General features: G+C 48.7%; 1 protein-coding gene across 1 annotated transcript in view; it reads right to left on the minus strand.

Annotated features, from left to right (window-relative positions):
* epha10 (EPH receptor A10) overlaps positions 1–25,694 on the minus strand; it is a 131,324-nt gene that overhangs the window by 42,487 nt on the left and 63,143 nt on the right. The window contains exon 4 of the mRNA XM_076051677.1: positions 4,978–5,133. Coding sequence (XP_075907792.1) covers positions 4,978–5,133 — 156 coding nt within the window. The remainder of the gene's footprint in view (positions 1–4,977; positions 5,134–25,694) is intronic.

Consider the following 25,694-nt stretch of genomic DNA (forward strand, 5'->3'; position numbering starts at 1 on the left):
GATAATCCTGTTTCATCCTGGATTTGGAGGGTGAAAAGAAATTGGCTTTAATGACATCAATTTGAGCGTGATGGTGAGAGTCGCCATGACACACTGGTACTGGTGACGTCGGTGCAGCGTGACAAGATGAGCAGTGGTCATAAAAGCAGTATTTTTCTTTTTATGTTGTTGTAGTTAAACGGATCAGGAGGAGCAGATGTGGACGGCGCAGCCAGACAAAGTAAAGATAACAGTCCAACATCGCCTTCGGGTTAAAACATTTTACCAATGAGGATGGAAAAAAGATGCAAAAAGAGCTTCAGAAATAGCCAATTGAATTCAAGCCGTTATCGACAAACATGCAACGTGACTGAGGTTGAACTTCAGATGGCGAGCGAATCATAATATATCCACCCACAGATGATCACAGTTGCTGGGATGAAAAATAGAGCTCTGAAAATTACCCCAACTTTTAATTATATTCAGAAGTCCCACATAAAATCCTGCATTTGTGAATTTTTCAGGGTTGTCGAATGCGAACTGGAGAACGACGTCGTCCCAGCGCTGCTGTCCTGACTGACCCTTTCTAGCAGGTTCCTGCACATGGGAGCTAAAATAGAGTATAGGTCCATTAATGGCTATGAATTTTACATGCCTCCGTGTGTGTGTGCGCGCTGCGCAATAAATAAGTGAAGGTGTGCGGCTCTCTGCACGCCCACCGCGTCAAACACTCTGCAGCTGTGGCCTGCAGCAGGACACACGTGGAGCTCAGGGTTACGTAAGCCCGGAGAGCATGTTGGTGTGCGTGCACGCACACACACGCACACACACACGCACACACACACACACACACACACACACACACACACACACACACACACACACACACGCACACAGAGTTGATGTAGACACAGCTGGGTCTTTCATTCGCGCCTCGCTCGACTTTGGAGCTTTCTCGGTCCTGCGCCGCCTCCTTTCACTTCAAATCGCCCGTTTCTTTTTTCCCTTCCCATGAATCAGAGCCCTGCTTATTATTAAATCTTGACCTCCCCAAAGCCTCTTGCTCCTTTCTTCTCCGTCTTTAATATGTTCCCGTCGTCCCATCTGTTTCTATCTTTAATCCCCTCTTTCCCCTCCATACCGATGACTCAGACTCCCCCTCCGCCTCGCCGCCACGCTGCTGCGTTGTCGTGTTTTCTTGTTAATTTACACTCGCAGCGTTGCCGCGGAAGCCGTCGGTCGACGTATTTTCGGCCCGGCCAAACTGCTCTGGATACCCGTTTAAAGCGAAGCAGCGGGGGAAGCAGGCGAGCGCTATTGGCATTCTAGGAAAATTACTTTTATTGACAGAGAAAATGACTTCTGTCACATTAGGCAAGCAAATTTCTGCCTTTCAGTGTGAACTCCTTAATTGCTCATCACATGCTTGTCACCGACTGTTGAATGATGAAATCATTGAAATCCTGAGGCAGTATGAACTTTATTAATAACAGCATGATTCTGCTGCAGTATTATTTCTTCAGGAAGTTAATGGAGATTCGTGTGCCTGCTTTATGGCTGCAAGCGCTTTATTTTCTTCGTGGACACAAAAACTGAACCTGATCCCAGGTGTCTTTCTTTAGAAGACAGCCTTGTTTAATAAACGGTAACCTGCGGCCTTCCTTTAAAAAGCAATTTATGGAAATGTTTTGACAGGGCATTATGACAACAATATAATCTGCTCACTTGAAGTGTTTCTGTTTTGACATAAATCCAAACAATACTCTTGTGCGCTCTTATACTTTTTCGCCATTATGGTCTTTAAATCAACATGTGTTATTGATACTGTTCAGATTCCACTCCATACTTCCTGCTGCCTGGACATCCAATTGTGGAGACATATTGGAAAACACTATGCATGACTGTATTTATTGGATACTTCGCTTACTGCCACTGCAGTCCTGTCAGCGGCGGCTGCCTCTGCCAAGGCAGAAAAAAAGGACAGTATAATATAATATAATATATATCTCTGACTGGGGTTTTGCTTGCCTGTTTGGCCGCATCTGACAGGAAACAGCTACTTTGTTAAAGACTGCAGCTTTGTAAAGAGCTGTCAGGAACAAAGGGATGTTTGGAATGAGACGGGTTTCACCTGCAAAAATCTGCTGTAAATTCCTTTACCTGCTTCAAAGGGATTCACACAACAATGAAGGGTCTATTATGCCAATGGGAACAGAAGACAGCGGGAAACGCGTTAGACCCCTGATACCTCAACCTCTTAGAGGCGAAGGCACGAGAATGGAAAAGCGTTTGTATTGTGCCTTAATTGCTGTGGGATAATGCGGCACACGCGGCGGAACCTCATCCGTCTGCGAGGCCCCTCCTTTTATTACAATAATTCTAGATCTGCCCTCTTCCCTATTTCTTCCTCCCGCAGCAGGCAGTGGATTAAACAAATCCTGGGATGATCATAATTACCTGATCAATAGAATAATTAATGTGGCCATTAGGCAGCTATAAATGTTATCACACAGAGATCAGGGAGCTCGGCGATCGATAGTGTAATTACACCCCTCCAACGCTGTTAGCATTAAAGCTATTATGACCACACGCGCAGCCATAAGCGTGTGTGCACACAAAGCGTGTGCGCACACAAAGCGAATGTGCATGTAAACAAAGGCGCGCAAGCGCAGACCCCCCCGACCTGCAGGCTTTTTATCTTTTCTTTTTTACTGCCCTGCCTGCTCTCAGGATATAGAGCCCATTATTCCTCCATCTAATTACTGAGCCATATCAATGGGCTCCGCACAGGAATCAATAAGCATCCGCTGTATGGTCTTTGTCTTATTGGCCCTGCAGTATATCTTTATTGGAGAAGAGCGGCACGAAAGTCGGGGCGAGAAAAAGCTGAAAGGTGACGGACGGATGGACAGACGGGCCGGCCGGCGAGGTGGAGGGGTGATGGAGCCTGCCGCTCGAGGGAAACAGAGGCGCAAGGTTTCCAGTTGGTCGGCGGGAAGAAGGACGGGGTGGTTACACGCACGAGGTGGGAGGATGAAGAGGGAGGGAAACGGGAAGCGGCAGCTTGGCGTAAGGGAGAGCGATGAGTGGATGACTTGAGAGGACAGACCTGGAGAGGGGGCAGGAGGAGGAGGGAGGCGTGCGTGCACGGGGGTCTTGGGGGGGCACAAAGAGAGGGATGGTGCGGTGAACAGGAAGGTAATGCAACAGTAATGTTGGTGGGGGGGGGGGTTTGCGAAAGACTGGAAGGAATGTACAGAAAAATGGAGAGGTAGAGACCAGGTGTGGGGGGGTGGGGGGATGACGAATGGATGGCTGATAAAAGGGTTAAAGTGGCTGCAGAGGCAGCGAAACCTAATGTGCGCACCAAATGAAATGGAAGGAGGTGTGGGGGGTAGAGGGGGGCGGGGGTGGCGACGGGACCCGGCACAGGTTCATGTAAGGTCGTCGTCAGATTGCTCCGTCCCAAAGATGCTGGTTGGCGTCGCAAACTGGGTCAAACAGTGACGGTGACGTGACATTTCCTCTGCATATATCACATTCAAAAGTGCCAAAATAAATCCCCCTCTAATCCCAGGCCTCTCAAAGAAGATATAAAAAGAGAAATAAAGAATTAAAAAAAAGAAAAAAGAAAAGGATTAGACCCCTCCCGGGGCACTGGCTGGCTGGCTGGCTGGCTGGCTGGGTGGATTGCGTCACACGCTTGGAGGGAGGGCGGGAGGTGAAGGAGAGGTGGCGAGGATAGATGGGGATGGAAGGGGGAGGAGGTGGAGGAGGATGAGGAGGACGGCGACGACGACGACGAGGGTTCCGGTCACACGAAAAGGCGATTTGGGAGCAGAAGAGGAGGAGGAGGAGGAGGATGAAGGGACGCGGGGGTGAAGGACGGGTGAAGCCACACGCCTTGACTGGTCTTTTTAGGATGAGAAGGCCAACGGCCGGTGTGAGTGCACCAGAGGGCCCATAGGTTCCTGCGATAAGGAGACATTTGCATTCACACGTATTCAAAACCCGTGTTGGGAGGCGGGAGGTCAGCTGATCCCTGGGCTAAGCAGCGGATTGGTTGCATCTTATAGCTCATCTGCAGCAGCACACCAACCCCCCCAATTCTTTTAAGCCACCTTCCAATTATTAAGAAGATCCATCAATTTTAGAGGAAATCTCATTGTTGCAGGAGGCTGTAAACAGAGGGCTAAATATGCCAATTCATGTGGGCAGACACAGTTGTTCCGTATAATTAATAAAGCATAGCGGATAAATGAAGACCTAACTGTGGGTATTCTGTAAGGTAAACCAACCCTACGAAAGCATGCCAAGCGCTCTGCTCTGTGTTTCCTTAGCATCAACTTCATTCAGATTTATGCTCCTTACATCTCTAATCTCTCACTTCCTTCTCACCACTGGGCGGAAAAGTTGAGCAATTAGCCAGGAATTGAAAGTTTTATGCTCTTAAAATGAATTAAAAGTCACAGAGAAGAGAGAGAGGGAAGGAGAAAGAGAGAGAGAGAGAGAGAGAGAGAGAGAGAGAGAGGGAGAGAGAGAGAGAGAGAGAGAGAGAGAGAGAGAGAGAGAGAGGAGAGAGAGAGAGAGAGAGAGTGAGAGAGAGAGAGAGAAATAGCGCTGTGGTGTTTTCTGAAGGAGGAATGGAGAGTCATTGATTTTTGCCACGGGCTGTTGCCAGTCATCTGCTGCTGTTAAATCCACTTTCTCCAGCCGACTGATATGATTAGATGGGGCCTGTTTTCCAGAAAACAGAATGCAGAAATCTGTCAATGACCGATCAGGGGAGAGTATTTACCAAGGCCGCTGAAGAAGAAAGAGAAAAAAGGCATTTCTTGTCCAGATTACGTAAGAGACTTTTGGGAAATGGAGGCGATGTTTATATTGTGGGAACGGCCACGAGCTCCCCCGGCAAAAAAAAAGAAAAAAGAAAAAAAGAAACTTTAATTAAAACGTTGACCCCACGTGACACAGCTACACAGGGGGTGGTGTTCTTACTTGTGCAGGGGGCCGAGGGCGTGTCCAGCGGGGTTCTGAAGTGGTCCTCCTCGCACACGCACACCACCGAGCCTTCCTCCTCCGCCACGCTGTTGGCCGGGCAGGGGAAGCACTCCTGCTGCCTGGAGGACATCTTGTAGGAGCCAGGGGGGCACGCTGGAGGAGGGCACAGGAGAAAAAAAACACAACGTTAATGGTGGTTCGTTAGAAATCCGATCAGCGCGATCACTTGGGTTATCACGGTGGTCCGTTTACAGCAGGGCTGGGCATACTTTTTGACTGGTGGGCCGCAACGGGTTCTAAAATTTGACAAGAGGGGCCAGAGAAGCTGCAGATGGACGGATGGTTTTGGTGAGCCACCTCATAGGAGGAAAAAAAATATGTTTGAGGGATATATAGAAAATGTCAATTGACAACGAATAAACAACATAACAACGACAAAATATGTGTCTTTGAAGCCCCACAGTATTTAGATGTTTATTGAAATTACACTTAAAACACTGAAGAAATGGATGAAAAACAGCTATTTTATGACCTACCGACTATTAATATTTCTTTAAGTATCGACGGGCCGGATGAAAAAGCTTAATATGCCGCATATGGCCCCCGGGCCGTAGTTTGCACACCCTTGGTTTAGACCTTTAAAATGCACATTTTGGCATCATCTGCGAGACAACTGGGAGGGTAAAGCCATTTGCACTAACCCAATGGGAAGAGGACGCAAGAGCAAGAGCTGCTGCCGGCCTTTAGCGGCGAGCAACTGAGTGATCTGTTCATGTTGCGTGCAAGTCCGGGCTACTGTGAGTGATCTGTTTGTTCACAGCTCAGCCTCATAGCAAGGAAGGAAAGGAGCCAAGTTCAAACAAGCAAACAAAAAGACCATTGACGTAAAATGTTCACAGGAGTGCAGTTGGTATAGCAGTCGGGCTTAGTGACACGACGTCTGGACTTCCTCCTTGCAGTTAACTGGCCAGTGGTTGCAGGGACGAACTAACGGCGACGAAGAATCATGACTCACGCCTCCACGATTTTTCAAATGATTCGTTTTGGATTTCGCACATCACTGAGACCCCGAATAAGGGAAGAAAGAGCAGAAGGGAAGCACAGACGGAGAGAGTGAGTAAAGGAGAGAAGAAGAAATGGATGAGCTCGTCTGAACGGCTCGCACGTTACGGCGTGACAGTTGTCTTTGCGAAGACCGAAAAAAAACAACAAAAAACGTCCACCTGGAGGCGACACTACAGGCTCGCCGTGACAAAACTTTTCCCTTCAGCCTGTTGTGTTGCCTGGCACTGACACGCACAGCAGGGGGTGCGACTGCGACTGGTGGCAATTTGGGCGAGGGAGCGATAAGCACCGTGACCTTACACGGGCTCTTGGCAAGAAAATAAACACACACGCACACGCACACACACACACACACACACACACACACACAGACACACACCATGTAATGGAGGCTTATCAATGCGTGTGCGACAACAAGCGGCCTGGTAAAAGCCAGGCGGTGGATGAAAACAGGTGATTTTGCACAGTCTCCCTACGCGGTTTCATTTTCCACCCGCCGCGGCGTTGGGAGCAGGCGATAATGGGTGTGAAATCAGGGCGCCGGCTCCCGCTCCAGCGCTCTCATCTCTTCTGAGGCGGCGTGCTAAACAGCAGGTTCACGGCGGCAGCGGTGGAATGCTCCGTCCTGCTTTTCATTTGCCCTCTCTTGGCTATCCCAAAAAAACGTCGTCGGCAGCGCATCTTACTTTTTTCTCCACTTTTCATCTGCCTCTTCATGAAACTTGAAGGACTCTCCCTCCTCAAATGTTAAAGCAGACCGTCTAGGCACTGACTTCTTGGATGAGGGGAACAGGAAGAACTGACTAGATTAAAGGACCAACATTATACCAAACGTTGGTTCATGAACTGAGTTGAGAAAAGTCCATTTCCTATTAGACCGTGTTGTTCGAGGAATCGGCCCTTTGTGATGTCAGCAAAGCCGCCTCTGCCAGTCATTTTGTTCTAGCACCGCTGCTCAGGTGTTTGCAGGAAGCTAAAACCAAATATTTTTATGAGAGGCTGCAAACAGACGGCTAACTATACTGTTTTTATGGATGTCCACACATAGTTTTCTTGTTTATTGTTGTTGTTGTGTTTGTGTTTTTTCAATGGTGAAAATGAGTTATGACAATGAGTGCAGTGAGGAATTTTTAATGGATGGACGGGTGGATGGACTAAGTGGTGTTGAACCTGCCCTGTTCCAAAAAAACAACACTGGATGCTTCCTCAGTGCGAAACCTATTGCTCTCTAACAGGAGGGCACCTCAGGGAGTCGTCTCATTACTGAACATTTAATAATGATAAAAAAAAAAGACGAGGCCGACTGATGAAGTCGGGAGGTATAATTAAAGCAATCTGGGAGATTTATCTTCGGGTGTGCCAACCAAGAGGCTAATGACAGCAAGCTGGCAAACAAAGCTAAATAAAGCGTTTTACCCTTCGTCAGACGAGAACCAAGGCGGTTTATTCAAGTTCAAGACGCTGAGTGCTTCATCATACATTTATTTAGTAATGTCTTCCCTTCGAATGACATCTATAAAAAGAGCTAAACGCTCGATAGTCTCTCCCACCTCTGGCTCAGTGTCACGCGGGGTTGCAAGTTAAACAGACGCTGCACACGGAGCAAATCAATGTGAGAACAGAAAAGGACCCACCAAAGAAAAACTCTCCGCGAAATCACTTCAAGGCGCGACTCGAGTACGAGCACGATGATGGCGCGACTGTTATTCAGCCTTTTTTTGTTTTTCTTAAAAGGAACAAAAAACACACAGGGCCACAAAAGGCTCGACCGTCACATATCAGAGTTGATTTTTCGCGGCCGCTCCGCTCCGCACATGTGTCTGAGCGGCGTATCCAAGGCTGTAAGAACCCTGTAATCGACTTTCTAATATCTGTCATTACGCTCTGTGCTCACAGCACAGGCGAGGACAAAAACACACACGCGCACACACTCACACACGCACGCACTCTGTCAAGCGGCTCTGAAATCCACTCTCTTTGTTCCTGACCGAGCTGCCACCGTCCCTCCACTCGCCACCACCACGCCGAGGACGCGGGGACGGGGAAAAAAATCAAGGTGGAATTATGCATAGAGCCGCCAGAACAGAAATGGGATTCGGCTTTTTTTGTTGTTTTTTTGACACGTCTGCCGACCTCGGCGCGGATGCACGTTTTTTTGCACCTTCGACGCGTGTCTCTCATGACGGGCGGGCGCACGGAGACAATACAAAGGCGGCCCCTTGCTGCGCGTCCCCGTCCTCAATGCGGCGGCACCCCCCCCCGCCTGCCCTCCCCGTTCGAAGGCCAGCCAGTCGTGGGCAGGCGGCGCCATGGAAAGGTCACATCAATCAAAACAGGCTGGCGAACCATCTGTCGACGGGTGATGAGGAGAACCTGAACAAAGCGAGGAGGGGGTGGGCGGGGGGTTTGGAGTGTGGGTGGGGGAGGGGGCTGGATCTTACAAGAAAGATCACTCCCCTCGTTAGACGACACGTGTTTGGTTTTTTTCTCCCCCTCCTCCCCCCAAAGTATCTGCCAGCGCATTGCCAACGTGTCGGGGTAGAAGCGTGAGCAAGGAGGGGGGAGCAAAGGGAGAAGTGGGTTTTTGTCGGCGGGGGGTTGGGTGGGGGTGGGTGGGGGGGTCGGTCCAAGAAATAGAGAGACAGAAGGAGAGATCTGCCAGGACAGCTGGCAACCCAACTGATCAATTTGTCCCATGTGCCAACAGGGACTGTTGATTAAATGGAACACGGCGGCACGCTCACGCACATACACACACGCACATACACACACGCACACACACAGCGGGAGGCATATTTCGTCAAGGTGCAATAATATAGATATGCGGTGACAAGCCAAATCCCATCACGGAGGGAGGAGTGGGTGGGGGGGGGGGGGGGGGGGGAGTGGGAGGTTGGACACGCAGATGGTCGTCTGAGAGACGGAGGAGCGGGTCGGCGGGCGCATATTGCAGCGAGACATCGGGGGGACGTCGCCCGGGAAGAGCAGCGGCGGCGGCGGCGGCGGCAGCAGAGTGATGGATAAGCGCCGCGGAGACGCCATGCATAAAGATGAGGCAGCCGCGGCGCCAGAGGAGGTCACGCGGGAAGCGTGTATACGCCGTTCGAGGCGTCGTTACGGAAGCCGGCGGGGCGACGAGCCAAAAACTTCCCGTCCGTCCGTCCATCCATCTCGTCGGATCACGCTGTTAGAAATTAGATATTCATGGTAGAAAAAAACAAAGCACACACACACACACACACACACACACACACACACACACACACACACACACACACACACACGCAAACAAAAAAAAGACAACCGCTGACTGAGTGCCGTCGATGAATAAAATGATGAATACGATGAATAAAACAGATGAAAACAGCAAAGGAGACACATTTCACGGAGCTCCACTGAAACAACTTCAGCAGACTTTGGAGTCGCTGGTTGGAGGCGAAGGAGGAATAAATTCACTTCTCTCCGTCCATTTCCTTCCCAACTCTAAAATCGTAAATCACGAGGCACTTTGAGACAATAAATGTGAGCGATGAATTGTTTCCTGGCACCCACAGTGGCGGCGGCGCATTAAGCAATATTAATTAAGCAGCAGCAGCAGCAGCAGCAGAGGGAAGCTGCAGAGGTTTTGGAGATATGCTGCAAACACTAAACACAAGGGGTCCGGAAGTGAGGTGTCGGATTTTTTCGCACACCAACGCGGACCTGCAACAGCTGGCACCGCTACTGCTTTCCAAAATCTCGCCACATGCTGGAGGTGGTGGGACCTAACGGAGAGCTGATGGAACGGCGGAGAGGCGCGACGTGACCCCAGCAGGTGGGAATCAATAATTCAAAGAGCCCTAACACAGATCAGGAGCCCTCTGGCTCGCTGACGCTAATTCTTTCAGCTGGTGGGCGGCCTTCGACACCCGCAAAATGATTCTCATTTGCAGCAGACACTTTTTGAAGGTCTCTCTCCCCGCGAACATCACAGCGCACACAAATATCCAGGTCAGACAGGTAGGCAGTCTGAAGATGAATGACTGATTAGTTCCTCTGTGGATCTGGGTAAAGCAAAATCCTGTGAAATGATGTCTGGGATCACTCAGATTATTATTAAAAAAAAACAAAAAAACAATCCTGGGGCGACACGGTGGCGCAGTGGTTAGCGCTGTGCCTCACAGCAAGAAGGTTGTGGGTTCAATTCCGGGGCCCGGACCTGGGACCTTTCTGTGTGGAGTTTGCATATTCTCCCTGTGTCTGCGTGGGTTCTCTCCGGGTTCTCCGGCTTCCTCCCACACTCCAAAAACATGCATGTGAGGTCAATTGAGCATTCTAAATTGTCCATGGGTGTGCATGTGAGTGTGAATGGTTGTTTGTCTCTATGTGGCCCTGCGATGAACTGGCGACTTGTCCAGGGTGTCCCCTGCCTTCACCCTAAGACAGCTGGGATAGGCTCCAGCAGACCCCCGTGACCCTGAATAGGAATAAGCGGGTATAGAAGATGAATGAATGAATGAATGAATGAATGAATGAATGAATGAAAAAAAAACGATCCTGTAAATACCAAACGTTTACTTCGTTTAGCGAATAATGTGGCTGTCATTTGAAATACAGATGGATCACGCTGGGACAGAGAAAAACTCCTTCAAGTTGTTTACTCAAGGCTAAATAGTGAGTAAATACACCAAATCCTGGCGCTTAGAAGAAATAAGCCTTTTAAAGGTTGCCACTGTGTAGAGCCAGACCTCCTATATAATCTCAGTATTTACTTTTCACAAATCAAGACATACAGACAATTCATGATGCAAACATGTGTTGAAAGCTTTCAGCTAACAGACAGGTAGCTAACAAGCTAAGAATTAGCCATGTTTGTCAAAGCTTTATCCCTAATTTAGGTGATTTAAATTAGCGTGCTAAGCTAACTTTTACCAACTTGACTCCTAATAACTGCCAAATGAATAATAGTCTTTTTTTAACCAGCCTTTGCCAAATTAAAAAAGTCATTTGTATTAAAATACAAATGGGGATGAGTTTCAATTGGACACAAAAAAAGCTTAAAAGCTTCAAATCTTCTTGTTCTGAACCGACAATTCCTGGCCTGCTCTACATATAACCCCTTTATGCAACCTTTTCCATGTTACGACTAAGATCTGAAATACAGCATAAATCCCTGTTATCAGCTCTAAGTAAAGACCTCGCTCAGGTCTGCGCAGAGAACGGCGTGGCTGCCTCACAGCATAATCAGGTAGAAAGCTCTAAGCCGTGCCATTCAGGTCGATGCTTTGCTTTATCATTTGATTCTCTGTTCTGCCCTGGTTCACCCAGGCTGACATCACACCGTAAACACAGCACAGGGATAATGACCCAACAGAGCTGCCATGGGCAAGAATGTCAGCGAGCGACGTTGGTTGGAGGGTGAACAATGAAGTCGCGCTTTGTTCACCCGACAGATCAGCTGATTGAGCGAGCGTATAACGCTATGCACAGTGGTGCGAGCGTAAACAGATTCACACTACGGGCAGACAGGGCGGTTACATCACAGAAACGGACAAAATAAAGAGCAGCAGAGTTACATCACAGCAACATGACAGGTCTGTTCTGCAGCACATCAGGCAGGGAGTGTGGAGTGGGGGAACAGACAGGCGACCGTCCAGACAAAGAAAGAAGAAAGCTGAAGAGAAGCAAACACAGAGGTGCTTGTACGTCTGCAGAAAATACGGAAACGGCAAGAAACCTACAGACCGAATCAAGATCCATCTCGATTTGGTCTGTAGGTTTCTTGCCTGGAGGAAAACTAAAGCCCGGGCCAAATGCACGCTACTCCAATTGAACAGCTGCATTTACATTCAAAATGAAAAGCCTCAACAAGGAGCTCCAGAGGAAGTCAAAGGATGGGAAAAATCAACAGTGAAGCTGAGTAGATGTTACTAACCGCACAAATCCTACAAAAAAAAATAAAGACAACAAAATTAAAAAAAAAAATACATTTCCAAAATGAAGCAAAGTCCTGCTACCTACAAGTCAATACATCAACCCTCCACAAGGAGGGGTAGGGGAGTTAATCTATTAGAGAATTCAGGCTTTCCACTCCTTAAGACCACAGAATAGTTCCCTTTTTCAATCTGAGAAAAAAATGGCATCCTGATCGTTTTTTATTGAAAAAGAAAAACCCCAAAAAAACAAACAAAACAAAACTGCGCCCGCGCCAACTCACAAGGCTAATCTTCTGCTATTATATCGAACACAACACCCAGGCCCTGATCCGCTTTGAGAGCCTCCTCGCTGCTCTCGTCAGTGAACCGCGTCGCTCCGCTAACCTTCCCCCCATCTCGTCCTTTCAAATAGTTCTTGACTGATATCAGCTTTTCTCTCTCTCTCTCTCTCTCTCTCTCTCTCTCTCTCTGCCTCCCCTCCACTGTCATACTATCTCCCTCCCACCCCCCCCACTCCCGCTTCATGTCCATTATTGCCATCCCTAATTTCGCTCCAGCTATCATTTTCACAGGGTTTATCAGAGCCTGTGGAACAAAAGGCAGAGGAGGAGCAATTTCAGGATAATATCACCTCGTCCTCTCCCTTACTTACAACAAAGACACGCTTTCCCCCCTTTTTTTGCTTTCCATTTGGTGTTCATTTACAGTGTGAGCGGCAACGTAGGCTGAATTTTATCCCTTTGTGTCCCAGCCGCCCGTCTGCCCGCCTGTCTGTCCGTCTGTCTGTCTGTCGCCCTGCTCTCCTGCTTTTCTCTCCCGCCCTCTTGCTCTCTCTTTCACATTTGCGCGTCATGCATTTGGTGGTGATTTGGGAACCCTCTGCACTGCCCGTGATCCAAAACAAATGCAGCCGCTTCAAGCCCCGCGCCGAGCACAAATAAGTTACGAGCAGCTCTGCGCGGTTTCAATTTTGGAAAGTGAAAAAAAAAAATGTTTGTCTCACTGAAGCCGCTCCAGCCCAGGCCACTTGGCTCCGGGGCAGGACGGTGATGTAAGGTGAGGTAAGGCCTTCAGCTCCGCAGGGCGAACTTGTCACATTCTTCAAAATTCCAGGCATGAAGAATCTCACAAATTTAACATCAGTAACAGCATCATTTTTTTTCCACACGCCTAATTTAAACTTAGAGAAATGTATAATTTTGTGAGCCGTCATTCCTTCCATCACCACCTTTAAATTTATGATTCAATTCTGGATGCACCCTTTTGTTTTGCCCAACATTCCTTTTGTCAAACTGAGCACAGTCATTTTCACGGTGCCTTTTGCAGCTTTCCACTCACTTCCTGCCTACTTGCTGTGACATCACAGAGGCGACCCTCCCCCCTCCCCACCTTTGACGCCATCAGACTTCACCTCCGTCATGAAGAACTGACTGCAACCTTGTCCACACAGCCTCCGCCATGAAGTGCGCGCTGTTTTTGTTTCACCGTGAGTGTGATTGATGGCTCCTATTTAGCCCGGTCCCGCAGGCCTTCTGTCTGCGTCCACGTCCATCCCACTAACATGAAACCTGCGTGTGTGTGTGTGTGTGTGTGTGTGTGTGTGTGTGTGTTTGTATTAAAGGAAACAGACAGCCGGCCTCAAGGCTGTCACTGACAGACACACACTGGAACAAGCGCTGACATACACTGGGACAATGTGGCCTGACAATCAAAAAAGGAAAAAACAGACGACTGACAAGAATCAGCTCCTCTCCAACAGGGAAAAGACGAAAACACCAAAGAAAAGAGATTGATTTTTACATTCATTTTTTTTTTTGCAAGACGGCGATGAGCCGCCATCATCGTTGCTTGCAGCGCAGGATGGAGATGGACGGCGGTGCCGCTCGGACAGCAGTCAGGCTGCTTAGCGTGCACAGGCAGGTGCCCCTGGCGGACGGCTGGGCCGGCTTTAATTTCAGGGCTAATACGTTTTCACAGGAAGTGACCCGCTGATTTGCATCACAACCGTATCGCCCCGTGTCAGTGAGCGCGTTTGCATGTGAATGTCAGGCGGCTTCGGGTCGAGCGGCAGGTGAAAATGAGAACCAATGATCCGCCGCTCTATTTTTAACAGTCGGCGGCTGAGCACCCGGTGTTTTTATGTGTGCACATGCCGCCCCATCGGTCATCTGCATCACGCTGCTAAAACACAGCTCTGCGTTCAAACATTGAGAGCCGGGGGGAGCTCAGCCAGGAGAGCTAATATTGCTAATATAGCACCTGTGAAGGTTGCACAAACAATGAGACATTATAGAAAATAACACCATCCAAAACATAAATGGCATTTCTCTCCATGTTTGTGTGCAGTTTTGCAGGGGACATGATGATAAATGTGGAACCCAGGGCAAGAAATCCCCAACAGGAAGTGTGTATCGCAGTCGATTCAACGTCAAAATCCGCTGTGACTTGTACGTCTGCGCCATCGATTCCTTAACATTTCATAATTTATGCTACAGCAGCCTAATAGATTCACTGGTGGAGGCATTAGGGAGGATATGGAGGGATGAAACGCTTGTTTGCTTGCAGAGCTGTCATCGGTGTGTGTGTGCGTGCGTGTGTGTCTATTGACGACGGCCTGCTGGAGATGGAAATTAACAGGCGTAATCTACAGCCTGCAGTCTCCTGTGACACGCCGATTTTCATTGGATTCTCTCTGAATCAGATAGTCAGATCTGGCGGAATGCGAACGTGAATGAGCCCGGCGTACTAATGACATCCCATTTTCATTTGCCTCATCCGAATCAGCCACTCCCATTAAGACCGTGACCCACATATAGACAAATCGGCCTGATGAATTTGATTCCTGGAAGTGGGGAGAGACAGACGAGCGCTCTGCTGCATATCCTTAAGCACAGTGGAGGAGGGAGGGGTGGGGGAGGGGAGCGAGGGAGAGATGGAGGGGATGTTAGAAAAGAATAAAGGAGCAATTTATTCGAGAGACCGTCTTGTCCAATTTTTGAACAAAAGGGGGGTCAAGGTTAATCTGATGGATCACAGAGCCTTTAAGACACACCTATTAGACTGAGATAGAAACAATATAAAGGCTCATGTCATCGAGCTGTGCGGAATAATGGTATGTTTAAGTGCAAGAGACACTCAGGCACTTTATGAAGTAGGCCTCTATAGTCGGAGGTCAGAACGGCATGAATTCGAGAAGGTGCTCAGAGATTTCCGTCCTTATTGACTTAACAGCTTCACACAGTTGCCGGGGTGGTGGTTGGTTAAACATCCATGATGTACATCCCGAAGGTTCTACCGCTTCATGCATTGGGTTGCTGCCGTGTGACTGGCTGATCAGCTATTTGTCTCAATGTGCAGTTGAGCAGATCCAGCTGCAGCTGCTACATACAAAAAAAAAAAAAAATCAGTTTTATGAATTTGCCAGCGTCCATATTTGAAAACATACAAAAATAAAAATGAAACACACCCTGATTCACCTCAATGACCCCAATTTAAGATGCAGCCTGACCTTAGTTTTAGTCAGACAAAAAGGTCAAAGCTCGCTGGTCGTCATCGCCAGGGGGGGACCCATGAGATCAATATATGGACGTTCTGTAATTTTCTTGCACATAGCCATTCTGGCAAGTATGACACTTGTTTCCCCAGAAGGTTTTACCTCCGCTGCTGTCAAAACGTGTTGAAAAAATGCATCCCTGGAGGAAGGGGGTTAAATAGTTGCATGATCTGGGTCAAAAGAAGGGGCCAGCGCTTCATGTGCCCGAGAAATGGATGTTGATGCTACGCTCAAAAAGACAGAACGGTAAAAATGTGAATTAAGCGAGGGCTTCTGGGAACCTCCACCCCACTAATTCTGTTTGCTTGCTCCTCCTGTTGGCCGGCCCGACCGCCGCTCATCATCCTGACCCAAAGTCATTAAAAAAAAAAGGCGGAACAGCAGAGATGGATTAGGTGAGTGGTGGGGGGTCACTTGGACCATAAGGCTGATTAAGTGTTCCACTGGCGGGGGGGAGCAGTCAAAGCAAACAGCAGTTTAATATTTCTGAAGGATGCAGTAGCGGCAGCACTATCTGTCTTTTTAATGCTTTTAATTTGTAGTTGTGGAGCACGTTGAACTGCCTCTATACAAGTAAAGTCACTTTTGGTCCATCAGTTTCCGCCCACACACACACACACACACACACACACACACACACACACACACACACACACGAGAGCAGAGAGCTGTTGTAAGAGAGCGAAACATACACATAAACACTCTGCTTTTATTTTTTTTCCTCAAGTGAATGCTGAAACTAAGCAGAGAAAAAAAGATTTCAAACAGGGTTTTATGGCTTCCAGCAGGACAAAATTAAATGTTTTTTTTTTGTTTGTTTGTTTTTTACACAAGACAAAAACACCGTAATCACAGCAGTTAACAGCAAGGTTTCCAGTCACAGCTCAGGAATTACTTTGTTGCTGATTATCCCGCGGGAGTCAAGCTACGCTCCCGCACACGCTAAGTTAGAATAAATTGAAAAATATAAATAAAAATAAATCATGGGGAGTCCGCGTCGTGATTGCTGACACCTTCGAGAATTTCACGGCGGGGGGGGGGGGGGGGGGGTTGCAGTGCATAGCGCGGCTTCATAAGCAGAACCCAACTGTCGCAAACACAAAGGCCACTCGTGCACTTGAAGAAAAGAAACACCCAGCAAGGCTGCGAGCATAAAATACATTCACACACACACACACACACTAACAATTATGACTTTAACTATAAAGCTGTCTGGGAAAAAATGGGCCGTGCATCACATGTAGTGTCCACAATTATGCTGTGGAGGTAAAGCGGCCCTGACCTTGTTGTGCAATTAGCGGACTCGTCTTTCATTAATCCCCAGCCCACATCTCCACTCTCACTCCTGCTTTTAAACAGCTGCCTAATTAAGACATGCAGGACGGCCTCGCAAGGATTGGTGGTTCTGAAGTGGTGGTGATGGGTCGGTGGGTTGGGGGGTGGGGGGGAGGGCTGAGAGAACAGCACAAGATAAGAGGCGAACAGGAAGTGAAATCTTAATCTCTCCTCCTGCATTTACATTTGTTGCCCACGTTTTCCGATAATTTCTCCTTCTCTCAGCTGTTTCTTCAAGCAAACTTGCAACAACTGTTAAACCCAACCCTGCCATCATTTCTTAAGAAAAGTTTATGGGTTATTTATTTTTTTCCAGCTCAGAAATTATTTTTTTTTCTGTGCACTCACAAGCGTAATCCTTTCCCTGCCTCACCAGGAAGTCCACTCACCAAAGTCTCCGAGCACTTTACTGACACCCTCACTGGGAGTTACGACCCCCGAAAGCTGTCGCATGTGGAGACGGACTAAAGCGTGTAGTCACCACAGTGTGGTCAACAAGCCTTGGCTGGTGGAGTCCGAGAGCCATGTCAAAAAACATGTGGCTGGAGACTCGCTGCGCAGTCAGACTGTACTTAAAACTAGTGCAGGAATGAGACTGCAAAGGAGGGTTAGCATGTTGTGGGGAAAAAGTACTCAGCGGTAAAAACAATCTGGCTCCAAATTCAGCATTTATTCACTTCGCTGTCCAAACTGCAAAACTGTTGGACTCAGTGGCTTGCAGATTATCCCTATATTCAGCAGAAAATCACAAAGTGCGACTAAACGAAACGGACAAACTCAGAGGAAGCAGTTCTGCGGTGGCCCGCCTTTGTCTGCTGCTGTCAAAATCCACTGAGCTGGCAGCTCATTCTGATTGGAGAAGAGCGGCCAGACATTCACACCAGAGCGGCCATCAACAGCACTTACAATCAAAGCTGGGCACCCGGCGGTCCAGCTGATCTGCTGCCTTTGTTTATCTACTAAACACTCTGTCACTCTAAACACTCCATCAAGCCATGTCCAATAATTGGTGCACCAAAGTCCAACACCAAAAATAATAAAAAAAAAAAATAGGGAATCAACTTTAACTGGTCTCTTACTGTGTAAATGTGTATAAAGTCGAGCAAGTCACCTGCATGGAGTGCAAGTTTTCTAATGGAAAAAATAAAACCTATCCAGACATGTTGGTGACCTTCAGATGACACAAAATATTTGTCCAAAAGCTTCTCCTAATCCTCCCCCCCCCAAAAAAGCTCTAAATCCAGTTCTGACCGAGTCATGTTGGGACTGCTGGAAGATTAGAATCCATCCGGCGTCACTGGCATGAGATGATTTACCTCGTTTGAAACAATGGGTTGGTTTTTGACAAGTCACCGGCCTCCCAGTGGTTTTCCACTGGTGCAACACACAGATCCCCCGATCAGTGTCGTTCACTTTATCTGCAGCTTGCCTTGAAAAACAAATGACTGAATGCATCTACCTGTGAAATGACACGTAGCCGAGCTTAATAGACGCGCTACGGATGCACTGGTTGGAAACCGACTATACTGAACTGTGTCCAAAAACAACAGCAGGGCATTCTAACTCCGCCTATTGGGGTGTTTTCAAATTTGAAATGCAACGCCCTCAGTTTTTTTCTATTTAAGAAATATTCTGAAGCAGCCAACAATGGAAGCAGCAGGTTTTTAGAAAATGTTGGCAAAAAACCAAGCTACTTGGTCGCTACACTGGCGACTACACGCATACGTACTTCTACAATTATTGCAAATCATGCCACCATGTAGCAACTAATGAGCTGCAGCAATTAAAGCCAATAACACAACCTGACGTGCTGCCTGCACTCACAATCTCAACGCAGTGATGTGCTAATGAACGGGGAAATTTGCGGCTACACTGCAGCCCCAAAGTCTGTTCCTCTACGAAACCACGCGGAACAGATTTTAAAAGCCCAAGACAGTCTCAATTGAGTCCTTCGAGGGTTTGCTAAACTTAAAAAAAAAAAAAAAACATTTTTGACGAAGAAGAAGCCCGAGAGCACTTGGGCCGATAACTTTTTTTTTTGAGAGAGAGAAAACTCCAAACTGCGTTTCTTTGTTTCTTTGCAGAAGCAAGAGTAAACTCTTCCAAACTGCGAGTGTGGGATCGCGAGGTCACCGAGGAAGCAGGAGAGGCAGCGAGCAAGCAAGCGTGATTTAGCCGCCTGCGTGGGAGTGCTGTGTGTGCGGGAGTATTGATCTGTCCTTGCCCTGCAGCGCTGCAGCTCCGTTCATCCCTTTTTTGCATTCGCTCTCCTTTCTTTTTCCCTTCACTCTCCATCTTCTCGCCGGCTGACACCCTCCTCACGCCCAGCTCCCTTTAGCTGGCGGGCGAGGCCAAGTGAGCGGTGTGTGTAGGTGTGCGTGCGTGCGTGTGTGTGTGTGTGAGCACGTGAGATTCGATATTAAACCCCTCCCCAACCCCTCATCACTATTTCTGTATTTCTAACTACGGCTCAGTGTGAGGGCATTAGCAGCAAAGGGCAGAGTGATTACAATACAACTTCTGCCTCACCGTACCAGCCAGTGTGTGAGTGCGGGTATCGATCCACCGGCGCGCATCGCGCAGCCATTTTAATCCAGGACGGGCTCATATCGCCGAGCACGGCCGAGTCGGTTTATAATTCAGTAACCCACCTCATTATCGCAAAAAAACTAAACAAAAAAAAACAAAACAAGGGATCGCCGCAAGGGTGAAAAAAGAGCGGGTGCCTCTCATGCTAAATGCGACCTTTCCGCATGGTATTTTGAATTTTCAGGAAATAAAAAGAGCCTTGCTTGGTGGGTTTAATAGATAGACTTGTTAATGTGTTCTGATTTCATGAAAAACTGCTTGAAGCTGTGAACAAGTAAATTATTCACCCAAACCTTGAACTTGCATCACATTTGTCCGCTTCATGACACGCAAAGGTGGATTGGTGCTCCTGAGTGCTATGAACTTTCTGTACTTTCTCATGTTTTTGTTAATCTCAAACTAATCTTATTGTAAAGTGCTGTGGATTCACAGTTTTCGACTTTTGTCGAGTTTCTTTCGCTTTTTGCTCCGTCGTCACTTCTCCCTGCACTTCTGCCTCCTCGCATGCCGAGGCCGAGCCCCTGGCCCCCCTGAACTCTGCTGCAGCCGCGTCCTCGTTAGAACGCTGCCTCCAGCATTTTTCTGCTGGCCATCGTCACGTCCAGGGTCGGCCCCGCGTTCAACTCTGCGGCTTCTGCAGATGCGACAGAAAAAAAATGTAGTCGAGAAAAAAAAAAAAAGTCGAGGATTTAGTGTGTTTGCCGTCGCCGGTGAGCTTCTCGCGGAGGTTGCTCGCAAAGTCAAATTGGGCCGATAGATAATGAGAAGCGGGACAAAAGAGGAGAAGGAGCCGAGCGCAGTGAGCGAGAGCGATTCCGTTTGAAGCGAAGAAACTCTGATTGCTTCCTGCCGGGCCGGGCGGGTCATCGCTGGAGTCACTTGCCAAAAAATATTCCCTCCTTCCTCCTGGATCCTCGCCGAAACCCTCCACCTCCTCCCAGCCCGATGTCGATCTGCACCTCTGACCTCGTCCGCCCACTCTCCCTCCATCCATCCCTCCATCCATCCATCCATCCACCCATCCATCCATCCATCAGCTCTGCCCAAGCAGCTTCCCCTCATGTTGGCTCGCTCTCTTTTCCTCCCACCACTCTCTCCACGAACGCTCTCTCGCCATCTCCGTAGCCCGAGGACAGAGCAGAGCAAGGAGTGAGTGGGATCAGTGCCGTGCAGTGAGGGGGCGCACACACAGCCGCGCCGTCATCCAGAAGGCCCAGCGGCGGAAACGCCCACAGACCTTCAGCTTCGCCAGCTTCTGGCGCTCCCCCCCCCCCCCGGCAACACAGAACACGCATCCTGTTTTGGTGGCGCTACCTGTTGACAACCTGAAAAGCAGGTACATAAATAAATGCACAACGATGCTTCAATTCAGCAGAGGTGCCAAGATAATGACCCAAGGTCAGGCTTTGTTGGGCTTGTGTAGATAATGTAAAATACGGCAGCAGCGGCAGCAGCTTTAAAATAGACGGAAAAAACATTTTGCTCCAGGCAGAAGGGCACAATGAATCTGACAGTTATTTCCCTTTTACCTTAATTATTTTGATTTCTTTCCTCCATAAACAGCTGCCCTCACGTACAAAAAATCAACACCATTATGTCTTTTTATTGAACATTTGTTCCGGTGTTGCCCCCACTGTTCCACTGAAGAACTTTGTAATCTGAGCAAAGATTCCAACATTAGATTATAAAGCAAAAAATATATTAAAAGTTACAAACAAGGTTGCATTTAAAGACGTAACAAGAAGAAGAGGAAACAATCAAACCAAATTAAGGAAAAAAAAAAAAACGGCACAAAAGTACTCTGCAAGTAATTAGTGGCGGGATGTGAACAAGCAATTGAACCCGAAAAAGCTGCGAATCAGTCGACTGCTCGTTAACTTCCTCCATTTATCATCATTTGCCTCTGTTTTCCAACGAAATGCTCCGGTGACACAGAACTAAAAACCTTTCGCCTCCTGACTTCAATTTGAAACAAAGTGCACCGACACCGGGTGGGGACGAACGACGCCGAGCATCAAGGACACGCTGCTGCTGCTGCCGCCGCTACTGCAGCGTCGAGAATTCAGCCAGACTCAGCCGCCGCAGTGTGACAGGCGACGTCCCCAGCCGGCCGAGCAAACCGTGTAAGAGCGGCTGAGCGCGGTAAACATCCGGAAGAGAAACGGCTGAGGAGGTCTGATACAACGAGGCCGCGACGCGAGCGGGTGGGGAGGTGGGGGGAGGGGAGGTGAGGGGCGTTGTGTCTGGATCAAACGTGAGGGCAAAAGTTTGGCTGTTTGTGGCGACGGTGGGGACACAATAAAGGAAGAGCAGCACAAGCAGCAGATGGGAGGAATGCTTTCTGTCTCGCTCCCTCGATATTTTTTCTCCTCTCCCAGCCGGTGAAAGCAGAGACACAAACGTAATTACACCTCCGACAAGGACAGCACCCAACTTTAAGGTCACACTTTTTCATTTATTTATTTTTTTCGCTGCTTTTCTCTCCAGGTGGGAGGCGATAGTTTTGCGAGCAGGTAAAAGTTCTGCGGCAGAACAGCCGCACAAACACTGGGAGAATTTCCTCGTCATTGGGGGTGAATTAAAGAATTAATGGATTATCTTATTTTGAGAATACGATGAGGTCAGCCACGTGAAATTAGAAATCAGGCAAAGTCACAGAACTCCCTGATGATATAAAAATGTTTCCTGCGTGCGTTCGCTGCAGGGATGCGGCTCGATCAAATCACGCGCTCGTTCTCACCTGACGGCCGTCTGCAACGCGCAGCCGCATGAGAACTCACGCAAACCCGCGCTGCGTCTCCGTCCCGCTGACGGACGCGCGCAGCAGCCTGGCAGCGCCAGCTGGGCCGATTAGACCAAACTGACAGTTTATTAGAGAGGAAGTGACACGAGCGAGGCGGGAAGAAGAAGAGAGCCGGCGCAGTCGTCCGCTTCCGAGGCTCGACGCAGACGTGAACGCAGCTTCGGGGAGATGCAGATGTCGGCTCTGTCAAACACACTGACGCACACACAAACACACACACACACACACACAGCACCGGACTTCAGAGATTCCCTGCAATCTGGGCGTCTCTGCAAAAACAGGCATCATCCGTATGTTGCAATTCAATTTAGGGAACTTGTGGATCCGAAAACTCTCCACTTCAAAAACGCGTCTCAAACGCGTTTACAAACAACGCAGAGCGGCACACAGAGGAGCATTCTAGCAGAGCTTAGCGCCGCAACAAACATTTGCACGACCAGGCGGCAAATATTTGATCAAAAACGGCAGAATAATCCACATTAAGCATTTAGTCCACGTGTAAAGTCTTGCGTTTAAAGCTAATAAGCAGCGGCTTAAAAGTCAGCATTGTGTAGAATAATAAATAAGAAGTTAACGCTAATCTTACTGAATGACTAAAATTGATTAAATGAAATACACAAAGGCATCAAACAGAGCCTTACGGGCTGGACTCAGCGGAGCAGGAGACGAGGGGTGGTGGGGTGGGGGTGGGGAGGGTGTGGGGGGGGCTGATAAGGCCGGAGCGGAGATCAAAGCTCTGAGTTCAGGTTGCGACGGCGCCGCAGGAGCGCCGCTAACAACAACGCAAAGAGACGGCAGACTGAAGAAAAACCCGAGTGGGTCTCACCTCAGACCGGTCGACGGAAACTGGCAGCAGATCAGCTTCGGGGCAGAACGCGCGACGCCACGGGACTCTTCGGAGAACGGCGCCGACGAGGCCGCACGCCGCTCACAACGACAAAACAAACACCTCTCAACTGTTGCTCGTGTTTGTCGAGTTCTCCCCTGCTCTTTTTATTGGGTGGGCAAATTCCCCCGCTGCCGCGTTGTTAACAAGAGCTTGCTAATTCAATTTCGTTGCATTAGCGTTACAACTCCCCACCACCACCACCAGCTCCACCACCACCAGCTCCACCACCACCAGCTCCACCACCACCACCACCACCACCAGAGTGGTGGCGGTAGATCCGCACTTCTATGTAACCGCAACAAGGGGAGGAAAAAACTAGATTCCCCACTTTGCCGTTTTGGGGATGGTTTGGATAAAATGTTTGTGCGTATGCAGAGTCCTCATTAGCAGTTCCTCAAGTTGCTTGTTGCATTGGAATATCTAGCAGCGAGCCGCTGTAATTGGACCAGAATGGGGTGTGATGACTCTAAATGGGCCTGCACTCATACTTTACTGAGCTAAATGGCCACAGAGCCCTGCTGGCGAGCATTCACACAAATGAAAGGAAAGAGCCTCGCCGTGACTACTGGGTGCAACCAGTCCACTGCTTATTGTCTGAATTAGCCCCCTCGTTTGCGTGTGTGTGTGTGTGTCGTGTGTGTGTGTGAGTGCTCCTCCAGCTGAAACCGAGCCAAAGCCCCCCCGTGCTGCTCCCAGCTCTCACACACATGACTGACATTCAAAGCAAACAATGGTCAACGGAGGCTCACACAGACACACACACACACACACACAAAAAAAAGGTGAATTATCATATTGCATTCACCCGCTGGGCGAGTCAAACAATGCGTGACCTTTGGCGGGGCGCACAGCCGCATGTCGGCATCCACGGAAAAATCCGGAGACAAGGCAAGATAAGAGACTATAACGTGAGGAAAGATAATGCAAGGCGGCCAGTGAGTGATAAAAATCAGCCCATCTCTTGCTTTTTATTCATTCACAGTCTCAGACTCCCGCAGGATGTCGGAAACACAATGCAATGATTTTTTTTAAGCGCTAAAAAACAGCAGTACACAGCACGGTGCCGTGTCTTTGGCCGGTGGGAGCCGACGGTGAGACGGATCGGTCACGGCTGGCGGGCGCTGGGAGAGATCAGTCGGGTGGGTTGGCGGTCCGGCCAATTATATTGATGACGGAATGAGGAGGGTAAACAATGGTCGTCATGATAACAGGCGGCAGGGGGAAAGTGAAGCGCTAATGAATTTATTCGGACAAACGCACGCATGCACGCACACACACACACACACACACACACACACACACACACAAGCTAGAGGGTCAATACTGGATTGAGATGCTGTGAAACCTCACAAAGAGCCACAGAAGGTGCACTGGATGTGTAGATAAATGTTTCCGGCCCATTGTGTGCGCACGGCCGTGTGTTTACGTCCTCACAAAACACACACACGACTAGTACATTAGCATACGCCGCACTTGTGTTTAATCTGCAAGCTCTTAGTACTGTGCGGCACGATAACACCTGTATAGTGTGTGTGTGTGTGTGTGTGTGTGTGTGACTATTGATCGGGTGTAAACACACGCAAACAGGCGGCGGATGGGGGGGCGAGACGGAGGAGGAGGAGACGCGTCGATATACAATCTGGAGAATTCACACCTAATTGTGTTTGAGCGCAGGTCGCCGCCGATCGATGGCGGCAGCGGCCGGGACGCCCGCACACGTCTACGGACGGCAGGAGAGAGAGCGAGAGAGAGAGAGAGAGAGAGAGAGAGAGAGAGAGTGAGAGAGAGCGAGAGAAGGCTGTGCACGCCGAGGCGCGCAACGATTTGGCTTTTACCTACTGAGGCGGGGGATCAATCAGTTAACCGAGTGCTCGATAAAGTGGCATTTCGTTAGAACGCCATCAATTCAACTGCGGCGCTGAACTGATGGCAGCGGACGACCGCGTTGACGTTACACATAATAGCAGTCTTTTTTTTTTTAGATTTAATTTCTTCCTTATGAGTCGTAAAGCTTTTGACTGCTCGGCCTTGACGCACGGTTGCCTTCTCCAGGGCTGAAGGGAAGCGGGCAGCTGGCCGTCTGCTCTCCTGAGTCGTCATTACAATCAGTGTTATTGTCTTCCAAGATGGATGGCGGCGGCATTTAACGGAATAGCCGCGACGTTTAGGCAATCGGCCAATGGAGAGATCACATTGATGGTGGCGGCAATAAAAGTCATGCGCGTGTTCTTTGACCTAGACCCCCCCCCCCCGCACCTATGCAAGTAAACCCATCATAAATATTCAGGACTGTTCCGTGCACTTCGATTGCATTCAGTGAGATAAACGGCTGCGTATGATGCTAAATGAGGTGTTCAAATGCAGCACAGACGTGATAGCGATTTACATGTTAATCAGCGCATTCACAATAAACTAGAACATCACATTCACAGCCAGGTACATTGTTTAGGTTCATGTTTTCTGGGAAAATGAAAACTCTTTCGTTCCACTTTCACCTTTTTGCATTGTTTTTTTTTTTTTTTTTTCATTGCAATTTGATGACAACGCTTGCTGTCCTTCACTTGC

The sequence above is a fragment of the Nelusetta ayraudi genome, unplaced genomic scaffold (genome assembly GCF_046127955.1).
Source record: "Nelusetta ayraudi isolate G7.1 ecotype Tasmania unplaced genomic scaffold, CSIRO-AGI_Nayr_v1 ptg000135l, whole genome shotgun sequence".
Taxonomy (NCBI): domain Eukaryota; kingdom Metazoa; phylum Chordata; class Actinopteri; order Tetraodontiformes; family Monacanthidae; genus Nelusetta; species Nelusetta ayraudi.